Below are 15,246 nucleotides of genomic sequence, written 5' to 3'. Positions count from 1 at the left end.
AAAATATGAGCACTCTATGATACCGTTCTGACTCTCAACCGCCAAAGATGAGGTGAAGCTATAAGTCCCACATGAGTAAGGTAAGAGGTAAGAACAAAAGGCCAACTTATTCAAAATCAAGGTAAGAAGCATTAGGTTGTGCCTAAGTATGAGTTGGAAATTCAACATTGTAGCAACTCCTGATCAATAACGAGCGCCTTGTTTTGCTTAGGGATGAGCAAAAGGCTAGCTTGGGGGTGTTGTTGAAGGTCGTTAAGTGCAAAATATGACCGTCAACTATAATCATAAAAGAAGGAAAATTATACCTCTTACTCACATATTTGTATCACTAACCTAGCTCCACAGTTGTTTTCGAGAATTTATGATTTCAGGAGCACAAGTCTGGAATAAGACGAAAATACAACGAATACGCAGATAGAAGTCATAGACGATCGTGTCCTGCGTAACATGAGCAAAGGAGGCCCACAAACCAGACCAAACAGACCAACCAAGCTCCGGCACTGACCATCTGACATCAGGACCCACCAAGCAGTGAACCAGCAAAGGTCGGTGGGAATTGGCGCCAAGGGGGGTCGACCGACCCCACCTGGCAGCCTCTGAGGCTAAGATTTGGTGGGAAGCTTGATCGTATCCTCCTAAAGGCGGTTGACGATGTTTCCATACAAGGAGATGGCGGGAACCGACCTCAAGCACTATATAAAGGGCCTCCCACCACTCTCTCTCACACACACCACTTGGAAGCCTCTCTCTCTCTCTACACTCTCTTGTGACTTGTACCCCTTAGGGTAGTGGAGCTAGGCTAGTACTTCATCTCCTTAGCGAATCCAGTCGTCTTCGGGGTCGGCGAGCAATCCTCGGCCTCCGGTATGGCTTTGTATTCCGACTTTTTCTATATTATTCATTCAGAGTTCATTCTTGGTTATCTTGCTATGTTCGTAGCTTGCTTAGCCTTGATCTGTGCTTTACCAAGTTATTCTAGTTGCATGCTTAGACCAGATGATCTGGGAAAGGATATCGGTTCATTGTGCTTTCGGGCTTGCCTTAGCATGTTACCTGTCCATCTGAAGGGTGGGGGACCCGGGGGTGCTAGGGTAGTGACCTCATTTGCGGGCATGGTGCCAGGGTATGTGGGATCCTTCGGATATGACGGTGCTCCACAGTGTGACTGGGGTAGACCGCAGGTGGTGACAACCCTGTCGGTCTGCCGGGAAGCTGCTTCTCGCTTAGCGTACTCCTCGACGTTCGGGTACGGTGTAGGAGTTCATGCAAAGATGAAACAAGACAAGATGTTCTCCAGTGCGGGTCATTCTCCTCGATGTCCCTAATTTCCCGGCACCTGCAGCTCTAACAATGTGGCTAACGTAACTTATCCGTTAACATGAATAGTATATTAGGAATCTTTGCCTATGCTCCCACTAACCTTAGGTGTGCTTGTTTATTCTTTATTCATGAGAGTTGGATGTTCTGTATGTGTTACATTACCCCTGATTATCCTTTATTTACCACTTACCCCTGTTTAGTCAGTGGTCTTCATCTTGCTCATACGTGTCATGGTTATGCAACTAAGTAAATACACTTTACACAACCTAGCCATCCCTTGGGAAAATATAAATAACGATACCCTGAATACTTCCCGGTGAAATGCTACAACAGTATATTCGTGCACTTGCGTATCTTTCTGTAAATGTTAAGACATACCAACACCAGCATTTCTGGCAGCGTTGCTAGGAACTAACCACTCCTAGTGGCGACGCTAAGAAATGTCAACAATCGATGTGACTACTCATGTGGTCAGCACGGCGATAGTAGTCGAATGTCCGGAGGAAGGCCACACTTACGGCGTCTAGAGACCAGTTTACTTCATCAGCGAACTACTCTCTGAATCAAAGGTTAGATATCCATCAATTCAGAAAGTTTTGTATGGAATTCTAATCACCTCCAGGAAGCTTTGACACTATTTCGACGAGTACAAGATCTCAGTAATAATTGACTTCCCATTGGTGGATATACTCCATAATTAGGATGCCACCAGACGAATCTCAAGATGGGCAGTTGAACTGGGAGCCTTGGAAATCAACTTCAAGCCAAGGACAGCAATCAAGTCACAAGAACTAGTCGACTTCTTAGCTGAATGGCGGGAAAATCAAATCCCGGCACCTCATAACGTCCCTGAGCATTGGGTAATGTACTTTGATGGCTCACTCAAGCTCGACGGAGGTGGTGCGGGAGTTTTGTTCATCTCCCCCAAGGGAGAACAGTTGAAGTATGTGTTCCAAATCCTGTTTAAAGTCTCCAAAATGAAGCAGAATATGAGGCCCTGCTACACGGGCTTCGCCTAGCAGTTTCTCTCGGCATCAAGCGACTACTTGTCTACGACGATTCTCTACTCGTCGTCCAGCAAGTAAATAAAGAATGGGACATCAACAAGGATACAATGGACGCATATGTCGAAGAAATAAGAAAGCTCAAGAACAAGTTCTCAGGATTGGAAATCCACCACATAGACCGTGACAATAACGTGGGAGCTGATGTCCTCTCCAAACTTGGATCTACTCGAGCAGCTATCCCACCTGGAGTCTTTGTTCATGAACTACACCATCCATCAGTTAAGGTACAAAGTCAACAAGCTACTGACGAGGAGGCCCCGGCCATAGTAAGAGAAGTGCTAATGGTTGAAGAAGACTGGCGGATTCAGTTCATCGACTTCATCAAGGAGTTTAAGCTTCCACCACACGTTGATGCCAAGAGCGCCGAAGCTGCTCACATCATCAGGCAAAGCAAGGGTTTCGTTCTCGTCAGCGACAACCTATATAAGCGCTCTACCTCTGACATCTTGATGAAATGTGTTACCCTTGAAGAAGGCAAAGACATCCTTAGGGAGATACATGAAGGAGTCTGCGGCAATTATGTCGCATCAAGAACACTTGTTGGCAAGGCTTACAGATTAGGGTTCTTCTGGCCAACAGCTGTATCGGATGCAGAAGATCTTGTTAGATGATGCCATGGCTGCCAATTCTTCGGCAAGAGGACTCACATCCCAGCACACAATCTGATAACAATCCTTCCATCATGGTCATTCGCCTATTGGAGTCTGGACATGATCGAACCTCTAACCGTAGCTCCAGGAGGATTTAATCATGTGCTGGTAGCAGTCGACAAGTTTACCAAGTGGATCGAGTACAAGCTCATTGTCAAGATCTCATCAGATAGAGCAGTGGATTTCATCTCTGACATCATATACCGATTTGGATTTCCTCACACCATCATCACAGATCTTGGCTCTAACTTTACATCGCAATCTTTCTGGGATTTCTGCGACAATTCTTTCATAGAGGTCAAGTATGCTTCAGTGGCTCATCCTCGAGCAAATGGCCAAGTAGAGTGTATCAATGGCATGGTACTCGACGGCTTGAAGAAGAGACTCTATGATGCCAACTCCAAGAAGGTGGCAAGTGGATTCAAGAACTACCCCATGTGGTCTGGGGGCTGCGAACACAGCCTAGCAAGGTGACGGGACAGTCTCCCTTCTTCCTCACCTATGGGTCAGAGGCTATACTACCTACAGATATCATGTGGAAATCTCCAAGAGTAGAAGCCTATCAAGAAGGAGAAGCAGATGAAGCTCGACAACTTGAATTGGATTCAGTCGAAGAAGTCAAGATCAATGCTTTGACCCAATCAGCTAGATACCTTCAAGGAGTCAGACAATATCATGATCGCAATGTCTAGCAAAGATCTTTCAGTATCGGAGATCTATTTCTACGAAGGATTCAAGATGAAACGGGACTGCACAAGTTAAATTCCAGATGGGAGGGACCTTTCATCGTATCCAAGGTTACAAGGTAATGAGGTACCCAATTCCTGGAACATCGAGCACTTGCGCAGATTTTATCCTTGATCCAAGTAACATGGTGATGTCAGTTGATCTCTTTAATAAATCAAGTGTTTCCATTAACCGTTTGACAACATTAGAGGCAGTTTTCAACCTGGCAGCATGTTGGTATTTCTTAACGTTCACAGAATAATCCGCAAGCACATGGAAGAAACCGTTGTAGCACTTCACCCGGAAGTATTTAGGGTATCGTAATTTCCACAGGGAACGGATGTGTAACGACCTTCTGGCTAGCTTAACCCAGGAGAACAAGAAGTAGGAAAGCTTTGGGTAGTGTGGTTTATCTAAAGATAAGGATCAAGGTAAGGTAGACTTAGACTTTTACTCGCTTACTTCGGGCACCGGTCTGACCCAGATACTATTAGGGACCTCCGGCGTGTTGCTCCACGCCGTACCCGGACAGGGGGAGTGCACTAACCACGAAGCAGCTTCGTAGCGGACCGACAGGGCTGTCACCACCTGCGGTCTACCCCGCAATACTATAGAGTACGAGGCAAACAAAGGCAATCTAGGGCCTAGACACCACGTCTAATCCTTCGATTACTACTCTAGCGGCGTACAAGGTTACCTGTCTTTATCAGGGGCCCTCTACCAGAGCATACGTTACAAGAATGTACGATGAACCCGTAAACGAATAAATAACTTAAGAATACTTAACCAAGAACTTGACAGAAGATGAACTCCAGATACTTACTCAAGTGGTTCGTACCCGTCGAGGTACAAGATGAAGAGAGGCTGACAAGTCCGGCTCTTCTCCGATCCTCCGCCTCGCACACTCCCTACTCTAAAGATACAAGTGGAGTCCTACCACTACTTCTCCAACAAGTGAATGTGAATGGAATTGTGAATGCCTTGGGAGGGGTGAGTGGAGGCCCTTTTATAGCTTGGAGAGGTCGGTTCCCGCCATCCCTTTACATGGAAACGTTGATAACCGCCTTCGGGAGGACAAGGGAGAATCATCGGCCAAGACGCAGCCTATTTGGCTGACAAGTGGGGTCGGCCGACCCCCCTGTGCCGCCTCTGGCTACCGTCCTTCTCTGGTACATTGCCTGGTGGGTCCTCTCCTGTGTACGTAGGTGCTGGGCCTTTGTATGTCGGTTTGCTCTGTCAATTGGGCCCTCTTTGTAAGTGTGACGCATGATTGGATATTCTGTGCATTTGTGTCACATCTTTTGTGTTTTTTTGTCTTATTCCGTGTATGGGTGCCTGCAATCCAAGATTCACCAAAACTCATGGAAATGGTTAGCAATAAGCCCTATAACTACATTTGGTGATTGAATGTTATAAAAAGATGCAGGAGTTGATGGCTTTATTTTTTACTTAAGGACCGTCAACACAGCATCATATTGGACTATTCTCTGATAGGTTTTTCCAACCAGGGTAACCTTCACAGATTCATACCGACCTAGATAACCTGATCAGGATAGCTTACACAATTTTCCATGGGGATAAATATACAAGCCACATCCTTGTCCGCAATATAAGGACATAACGTACTCGCTGGCTCAAGAAGGTATATGGATACCAAGTTTGTCCAACTTGGGTAACTCGATGGAGTTCATCCTAACAAGTCAACTATAAGGAACTCCAGTCTTAGGTTAAAGGCAAAACTACTCGCTTGCTCGAGTATGTTTTGGATACTACTAAAATTAGTCCTACTGGGGTAACTCGACAGGGTTCACCCTAACTGGTCAATCTTAGTAGTTACTCTAGTCTACATGATAGACACCCTACTCGCTGGCTCGAGTAGGTCTTGGATATTTTTAAGATGGTTTCATCTTGGATAACCCGATGGGGTTCATCCTAACAGATCTATCTTAAAAATTACTCCAGTCCTTGCCCAGGACACCCTACTCGCTGGCTCGAGTAGGTCTTGGATATTTTTAAGATGGTTTCGTCTTGGATTACCCGATGGGGTTCATCCTAACAGATCTATCTTAAAAATTACTCCAGTCCTTGCCCAGGACACCCTACTCGCTGGCTCGAGTAGGTCTTGGATATTTTTAAGATGGTTTCATCTTGGATAACCTGATGGGGTTTATCCTAACATATCTATCTGTTATCGCCATAAATTAACAGGGTTAATTAATGGGCCGCGAGTGAGTTGGGCTTAATGAAGAAATTGAAGGAGGCTTACGAATCAGCTCCTGCGTGAGCATTTGGGCCATTTGGGCCATGTATCCTTAGATTTAGTTCAGATTGAGTTAGAGATAGAGTCCGATATGGACACATTAGTTTAGATTGTTTTTCAAGTCTCCGGACTATAAATATGTACCCTATGATATTTGTAAAGAAGAGAACGTCATCACGTTTGCAAACAACAACTCTCGGCGCACCGCCACCCCTAATTTTATGGTTTCATCCAAGTAAGCACCATGCTGCCCTGATCGCTTCTTGCGATCAAGGCAGCGTTGTTCTTGCTTTTACCTTGGTATTACTCGTACTGAAGCATTTTTTATGGCGAGTAGTGCTAGTTATCCTGATTTTCATAGCATGATCTTTAGTAGATTCATCGTGCTTTTATTGCTTATCATCTACGACCATCATGTCATCTCTGCGCGATCATGTTTTAATCTTATACTAATTCTTGTTGTATGGAATTAGTCACGTAGAGATGACACCCTACTTCTTTTCCATCTAGTAGATCTAATCTGTTATGGTTTGTTCTTATATTTAAGAATCGGCGTAATATCTGATAGGTTAGGCCTTGCAAACGGGTTGGATGATCCGGTGATGTATTAGATGCTTTGCCTTAGTCTTAACAGGGAATTGATCCGGGAATCGGCTTTCGCTTGTTCTTAGGCCTCTATTCTGGTTAAGGTTTAGTTATTTATTACGCTCATTAGGCCCAATTACGTGTAGGATGTTCCGATCTAGCAGTGAAGCTTTTACCGTCGTGGAATAGATTAGCTAGATTCAATTGAAGCAGCTTTACAGTTATTTGATTTATTCATTACCATCTGGATATGCAGATCCAATCTGACACCGGGACTCGATCGGCTCTTTAAAGCCGATGCAAGAGACATCCCGGGGAGCTGACCACGGCTCGGACTAATGTGTACACGTGTCTGTGCTTGTAGGCAAATCATCGCAAGCACGTTCACACCTTCCTGATCGGGTATAGGTCAGGTGGCACGCCCTGTGTCTTAGAAAGCCACGACGTGTGACAGGATTGCGGGCCGTTGACGAGGGAGCAGTGCCTGTCAGCGCCCCGGCGACCTCCCGGCTCTTCGTGTTGCCTGTCGCTACTCGCCGGTGGGTTTTGACCGACAACACATTCTGGCACACCAGGTGGGACCCTCATCAGCAACAACGCCCACCGCAGAGATGACAGGACCTCAGGACCAAGCACCGATTCCGTCGGTCACCAAACATGTCACGTATGAAGAGCTGACTCCAGAACACAAGAAAAAGTATGATGAGGTCAAAGCTCAGTTCGAAGCCGATCTCATCGGCTCTTTCGAGCGGACCCGCAACCACGGCATCAGGTGGAAGGGGTTCTCACCCGAAGGCACTCTCGACAACGTTGACCTATCTGTACCATCAGAGGAGCGCACCAGAGCCCTGCACCAGGAGATGAACTACATGGTGGCTCACATGCTTCATCGGCACTCAGAAAGCCTGGTGAATGAGCTCGAGCGTGTGGCACATCGTGCCATCCAGGAGATGATCAAGAACCAGTACTCCCCATCAGGACCAATCCTGGGGAGTCACAGGGGAGAGGCCTCACTTCAGTCTAGGCCACCAGTATCGTACTCGCTCGCAGCCCCAGGACCGCAAGGTTCGCCGATCTACGTCGTCTACAAGATCGGCGGTGACCCTGGAGAAGGCCAGTTCCTGAACGAGCCGCCTAAGGAGATCCCGCATGGCTACACGTGCGTGTACATACCTGACAGCATCAGTCCAATGCGCGCGGGACATCTGGCGGGTACAGGAGCAGATGCGGAGAAACAGGCATGGCTAGCGAAGTACGCTACCAGGCCGAGTGTTGAGCCCTCGGCCCCAGGAGTTCTAAGTGTGGAGCAGGTCAGTGCAATATTAAGGGACCAGTTCGGCATCCTGCCCAAGAGAAAGGCGATCGGCTATTCTAAGCCGTATCCAAGTGATTACGACTTGATCCCATTGCCACCCAAGTATCATCTCCCAGAGTTCACCAAGCTCAGCGGGTCAGAAGGGGCTAGCTCTATCGAGCATGTGAGCCGATACCTAACGCAGCTCGGGATGATCTCAGTGTCGGATCCTCTAAGGGTCCGTTTCTTCTCCTAGTCTCTCACGGGTTCAGCCTCTGGGTGGTACACGTCACTGCCCCCAGATTCGATCCGGACTTGGAGGCAGCTGGAAGATCAGTTCCACACCCAGTATCATTCAGAGGCTGCCGAAGCCGGGATTGCCGACCTCGCCCAAGTCAAGCAGAAGCGAGGGGAAAGTGTGTCGGAGTACGCGCAGCGCTTCAGAGAAGTTAAGAATCGATGCTACTCATCACGCATCACAGAGAAGGAGGCAATCGATTTGGCAGTTTTGGGGCTCGCTAAGCCGATCAAGGATCTGGCTTTTTAGTTGGAATTCACTTCTCTGGCGCACATGGCACAGAAGCTCATGACGTATGAACACTATCACCCGGAGTTATACCAAGAAACATTCAAGCGCCACGTGAATATGGCCCAAGCAGGTGATTCTGATGATTCTGGCGGGGAACAAGAAGTGGCTGTGGCAGAGTGGACCCGGGGGGCAAACCCCGTCCCGTGCAAGTGGGTCAAACTGAAGGGGCTTGTGAAAGGCTTTGACTTTGACATGGCCAAGGCAGAGCCGATATTTGATCTACTGCTCAAAGAAAAGCAGTTGAAGTTCCCAGAGAATCACAAGCTGCCGACGGCACAAGAGTTGCAGGGGAGGCTGTACTGCAAGTGGCACCACTCGTTCACCCATGCCACGAATGACTGCAAGGAGCTGCGTCGGCAGATCCAATCGGCTATCGAGCAAGGCCGATTAATTCTAGCTTAACACACGATGAAGGTGGACAGTCAACCGTTCCCACAAGCTAACATGGTGGAGCTGTCGGATTTTGGACCTGAGGGCCAGAACTTGGCATTCCAGATTAACATGGCGGGACCCATGCGCCGCCGTGACGAGCAGAGGAAAGAGGCCGCTTCTGGCAAACGGCCCCAGGATGAAGACGAGCCAGAGCAGCAACATGTTACTGAAGAACAAGTGCGTCACATCCGCAATCAACTCCCAGCTTCCAATCGGCTTCCGGAAAAATAACAGTATTAGTACAAGTTGCGCCGCCGATATGAATCGGAAGAGGAGGAGAATGAGCACCGCACAGAGAGGACGCTGGGGAGGCGCCAGGCTATACGGGACCACTGGCATTGCCCGTTCTTTGGGTACTGTTGGAATTCCGGCATGAGCCGATTGCCTACTATAGATGATTGCTTGGAGTGCAATCCTCGGGGACGCCAGCCAGGCGAGATGTCGGTGTTCCAGCGCCTGGGGCCCAGAGCACATCACGACGGCCAGGTTAAGCGGCCATCCAGGGATGATCTTGAGCTAGAAGAGGAAGACAAGTATCATCATCCACGGTGGTGCCCTGACGGGCTCAGCCGCTCACAGAAGCGCAGAGTGCAGCGCCTACGCAATCTCGAAGAGGCAGAGGCAAGGTACCTCGACGTGCTGAGGAAAGCGCGTCCGGATCTCGCGGAGCAAGTCAGGCACCCGCGAAGGGTGGAAAGGCGCCCTCCAAGGAAGGAGTGGCGCCCCAAGTAGCAAAGAGCTGATGAAAAGCCATCGGCTGATGTGAACATGGTGTTCATGCTCCCGTCGGAGTTTCGGGTGCCCCAACCGGAGGAATTGGCCGTCGCGTAGTTGGATCTTGGCCCACAGCCGATCATCTTCGAGAAGCCTAAGGAGAAAAGCTACAAGCACCTGAAGGGATTATATCTCAAGGGCTTCATCGATGGCAAGCCTGTGAACAGGATGTTGGTCGACACTGGCGCCGCGGTCAATCTAATGCCGTACTCAGTACTGCGCCGATTGGGTCATTCTGCTGCTGATCTTATCAAGACCAACGTGATGCTCAATGATTTTAACAGCCAGCCGTCGGAGGCACAGGGTGTCCTCAATGTGGAGTTGACAGTTGGCTGCAAGACCATCCCAACCTCGTTCTTCATCGTCAACAGCAAGAGTACGTACACAGTGCTGCTTGGGAGGGATTGGATTCACGCCAATTGTTGTGTCCCTTCCTCGATGCATCAGTGTTTGGTCCAATGGGATGGCGATGAAGTGGAGGTGATCCGTGCAAATGATTCCAGCGAGGTTTCGCTCGCAGACATGAACGCCTGGGATGCGGAAGGGCAAGAGCCAATTTCAGGGATCGCGCTGGAAGACTGTGATCGGATCGAAGCGACAAAAAACAGATTGAGGCTGGTCTTATCCACTGGCCTCACAGAATAAATACATCCCATCAAGCTACGGAGCCTAGCAGGCTTAGAGAGGCCGGTCCCAGTGACCGGCCCCAAAAAATAGACAATTCTTGTTTAGAGTCGAAACTGTTACATTGTGGACAGACCTTAGCCTGCTCTGGCAGTTGGTTAGTTAATGAGCATTCAATTTCGAGGGGTAATATAGAGACGGCCGGCCCGTGCGGTCGGCCAAAAATTTTCTTTTGTCATCTCCCCGTGTTTGCTGTCGTTGGCAGATGATGACGAGTCGCCTGCATCCACAGTCGATTTTACAGGTGACGGCAAGTTGGGGTACGGGTTTACATCAGCTGACGATTTGGAGGAAGTTGATATCGGTCCCGGGGATAAGCCACGACCAACATTTATCAGCAAGAAGTTAGACCCGAGTCTGCATGAGCCGATGATAGCACTATTGAAGGAATTCCGGGATTGTTTCGCGTGGGATTATATTGAAATGCCTGGTCTGGACAGAAGCATCATCGAACATCGGCTCCTGCTTAAGAAAGGATTTCGGCCGTTTCAACAATGAGCAAGGCAGATGAAGGCTGAAGTCCTAGAGGAGGTCAAGAAAGAGGAGCAAAAGAGGTTGGATGCAGGGTTCATTAGGCCATGTAGGTATGCAGAATGGATCTCCAGTGTGGTTCCTGTACAGAAGAAGGATGGCCGATGGAGAGTCTGCATGGATTTCAGAGACCTCAACAGAGCGATGCCAAAGGACGAATATCCGATGCCCGTGGCAGAAACATTGATCAACGCCGCTGCCGGTCACAAAATGCTGAGCTTTATGGATGGTAACGCCGGCTACAACCAGATCTTTATGGCCCTAGAGGATATAAGCAAGACCGCGTTCAAAGTACCAGCTGCGGTCGGCTTATTCGAGTACTTGTAACCTTTGGATTGAAAAATGCCGGTGCAACGTATCAACGCGCGATGAATTACATTTTTCATGATCTCATCGGCAAGCTGGTAGAGATCTACATTGATGATGTCGTGCTCAAGTCCACATCGGCTGGGGGCATCTGGAAGATTTGCGTAAAGTTTTGGAACGGACTCGGAAGTTTGGGTTCAAAATGAACCCAAAGAAATGTGCCTTTGGCGTATCGGCTGGTCAATTCTTAGGATTCCTGGTACATGAGCGAGGAATCGAGATCGGCTTGAAGAGTCAAGAAGCGGTAAAGGCAATGAAGCCGCCTACTACGAAGAAGGAGTTACAGAAGCTTATCGGCAAAATCACTTTGTCAGACGATTTATCTCCAATATATCTGGGCGTATCGAGCCGTTCATGGGTCTGGTGAAGATAAAGTCTGAGAATGAGTTTCACTGGGGGGCAGAGCAGCAGCAAGCTTTCGACGAAATCAAGGAATATTTGTTGAAGCCTCTAGTACTGGTTCCGCCTCAATAGGACAGGCCTTTCTACGTGTACTTGTCCGTGGGTGACACTTATTTCCATCGCCTCGGTTCTGATTCAGAAGCATGACGATAAGGAGAGGGTTGTCTTCTACCTCAGCAGGCGCATGTTGGATGCCGAGACCAGGTACCATGAGATCGAAAAGCTTTGCCTTTGTTTATTCTTTACATGTACAAAGCTTCGACATATTTTGCTCTCGGCGGAAACGATCGTCATATGTAAATCGGATGTCATCAAGCATATGCTGTCGGCTCCTATTTTAAAAGGCCGACTAGGAAAATGGATGTTTCCATTGTTAGAATTCGATATCCGATATCAATCTGCAAAGGCAGTCAAGGGGCAGGCACTAGCGGATCTCATTGCAGACAGGGTCAACACTGACGTGTCTGCACTTTTTTGTACGTGCCTGGGCCATGTTTTTCGATGGATCGGCTTGTGATGATGGGTGCGGCGTAGGAATTCTGTTGGTATCACCTCGTGGGGCGACATATTCTTTTTCCATTAGGATGGCTACTCCATGCACCAATAATTTAGTAGAATATGAGGCCATTCGCAAGGGGATGGAATTACTGCTGGAAGCTGGTGCAGAAGCAGTGGAAATATTTGGGGATTCAAAACTGGTGATTTCTCAGCTCACGGAGGAATATAGATGCGAGAGCGAGGCTCTTTTTCTGATATGGATGCAGTGCTGTGAGTTGATGTCACAATTCAGGTATATTAATTTCCACTGGATACGAAGGACTTTGAATAGTGAAGCCAATGACTTGGCATAGATGGCTTCCGGATACAAGGAAACAGCCGATGGGGTCGATGTAGAGGTTCAGTTTCTAGAACCTGGAGACTAGAGAGCCGATATCTTCAATTATTTGAAGGATTCGGCTCGGGGGGCACCCAGAAGGATAAGACTCAAAGCTAGGAAGTATGTTCTGATAGGGGACAACATGTTCTACAGGACATTGGGAGGACTGCTGCTTAAATGTTTGGGGCCTTCGGAGTCGAGCCGGCTCTTGCATGAGGTTCATGAAGGAGCCTGCGGTACTCATCAATCGGCTCATAAGATGAAATGGCTGATTAGACGATCGGGATATTACTGGCCTACCATGTTTTAGTATTGCTTTAAATATTACAAGGGATGTCAGGCATGTCAGAGATTCGGCAAGATTCAGATGGTGCCAGCATCAGTAATGAATCATATCATTAAGCCATGGCCGTTCAGGGGTTGGGCCATGGATATGATTGGCCAGATTAACCCGCCATCTAGCAAAGGTCACCAATGGGTGTTAGCTGTCACGGATTATTTCACAAAATGGGTTGAGGCGGTACCCATGAGGTTGGTGGCATCGAAAGATGTGATCAGTTTTGTTAAAGAGCACATCATTCATAGGTTTAGGATTCCTCAGACCATTATGACCGATGGAGGATTGGTCTTTATATCAGAGGAATTTAGAAAGTTTGCCGATGACACGGGGTTCAAGCTGATCAGATCATCCCCATATTATGCCCAGGCTAATGGACAGGCTGAAGCATCCAACCAGAGCCTTATCAAGCTGATCAAAAGAAAGATCGATGAATATCCTAGTCACTGGCATGAGGTGTTGTCAGAGGCTTTGTGGGCATATCGTATTTCATGTCACGGATCCATCAAGACGTCACCATACCATCTGGTCTACGGTCAAGATGCTGTGTTGCCATGGGAGATCACGGCCGGATCAAGGCGTGTTGAGTTTCAGAATGATCTATCGGCTAAAGAGTATGCAGCCTTGATGAGCGATAATGTGGAGGATCTTACAGAGCTAAGACTTTGGTCACTTGAGAAGATCAAGGAAAACAAGGCTAAAGTTGCTCGTGCATACAACAAAAAGGTCAAGCCGAAAGAATTCCAGGTTGGAGACCTAGTTTGGGAGGCAGTGTTACCATTGGTAACTAAAGACAGGAAATATGGTAAGTGGTCTCCTACTTGGCATGGACCATACAAAGTTCATCAGGTCCTGCCTGGAAATGCCTACATGCTTGAAGAATTAGATGGTGTCAAGTTTCCTGTAGCCGTCAATGGCCAACACCTCAAGAAGTATTTTCCGAGCATGTGGGAAGGCGACTAACAAGAGCCGATGAGAACCATCTGGCTGCATTATGATAGGCCAACACATTGAGTTGGCCAGTTAAAAAAATAAATAAGATAGTCCAACATGTTGAGTTGGCCAGTTAAAAAAATAAGATAGGCCAACACGTTGAGTTGGCCAGTAAAAAAAAAGAGGAAATGAGATAGGCCAACACGTTGAGTTGGCCAATAAAAAAAAGAAAGGCAAAAGTAAGAGAGGCCAACACGTTGAGTTGGCCAGCAAGAAAAAATTGTATGAGAAGCAAGGCAGCCGATGTGTAACCATCAACTTAAGATGTTTTTAATAGATACGAGTTTCAGTTTAACAGGCAACACTAAATATTTTCTGAATTATTCTACTAGTTCAGGAATCCTTCTATGGCATGGATGGCTTCTGCGCGTATGGCGTCGGCTCTTGCTATGACTGCTTCGTCATCTTTGTCATTGCCTGTTACTATCTGTTGACTCAAGGTGTTGATTTTTGCAAACTCTGCCCGTATTTGCTCGGTTATTTCTTGGGCTTCTTGCTTGGAGTTTGCAATCGAGGCTTTCTCCTCTTGGATCAGTCTCTGTGTGGTGCGGACTTTTTCTTCGAGTTCTGCTAGTTCTTTCTCCAGGAGGCTGAGTTGCCTTGTATTCGCTGAGATATCGGCTTTGGCATCCAGAGTTGCCTTCTTCTAGTTTAGCATCTTGCACCTTTCAGCGATGTCGGCTTTCAGAGGAACTTGAGAATGCCTCAGTTCTATCCTCTATTGTGCTGCTTTCACCTCTGCCCGAAAGAAGGGAAGATGGCCGGCTGGCCAGAGCTTGACCCTAAGTGACTCTGGGAGTTGGGTTTCTATCTGCTCGAGGACTTTCTGTATTTCGCTAGAGTCATCGACCAAGGTACTGATTGGAGCAGATAGCCGAGTTTTGATGTGTTGAAGCTGATCCGCGAGGTCAATCGGCTGCTGTGGTTGTGGTATCTTCGCTCCAGGGGCGATCAGACCCATTGATGCCGGGTCAAAGGAGAGCAAATCTGAAATATTGAAGCCCTGTGGGGATATCAGAGTTAGTTTTGGGAGCAAGGCATACCAACAGAATCATCGGCTGAGTTAAAATCGGCTTATGTGGTGTTACCTATTGTGAGGAAGAAGTGATGGTCGGTCCGAGTGTGATCGGCTCAAATGGGGCAGCAACAGTAGCATCGACTATGTCAGCTTGTTCGTCACATGCCTCTATTGGAGCATCGGGAGTTCCGGGTTGGGCTTCCATCGTCACGTCATCTGTTGCGGTTTTTTCGCTGCGAGTTTCTGCTTGGACGATGGTTGGTTCTTGCTGTTCAGGGATTTCAGTTGTTCCAGTGCTGACTTCATGAACGACGGTTCTCTGTTGTGATGGGCTTCCAATG

The 15,246-nt window shown here is 47.8% G+C and overlaps 1 protein-coding gene across 1 annotated transcript; it reads left to right on the top strand.

Moving 5' to 3' along the window:
* The first annotated feature begins 2,434 nt into the window (after positions 1-2,434).
* LOC120680964 lies at positions 2,435-2,998 on the top strand. The gene has a single exon (XM_039962526.1). The coding sequence runs from the start codon at positions 2,435-2,437 to the stop codon at positions 2,996-2,998; it is 564 nt and encodes a 187-aa protein (XP_039818460.1).
* Positions 2,999-15,246: the final 12,248 nt, after the last annotated feature.

This window comes from Panicum virgatum, chromosome 7N, assembly GCF_016808335.1.
Source record: "Panicum virgatum strain AP13 chromosome 7N, P.virgatum_v5, whole genome shotgun sequence".
NCBI lineage: Eukaryota > Viridiplantae > Streptophyta > Magnoliopsida > Poales > Poaceae > Panicum > Panicum virgatum.
The sequence above is the reverse complement of the archived record's forward strand: the minus strand, read 5'-3'. Positions and strand labels throughout refer to the sequence as shown.

Excerpts from the sequence above, each read along its gene's own strand:
- LOC120680964 (XM_039962526.1), top strand. The coding sequence starts at position 2,435 with ATGGACGCATATGTCGAAGAAATAAGAAAGCTCAAGAACAAGTTCTCA.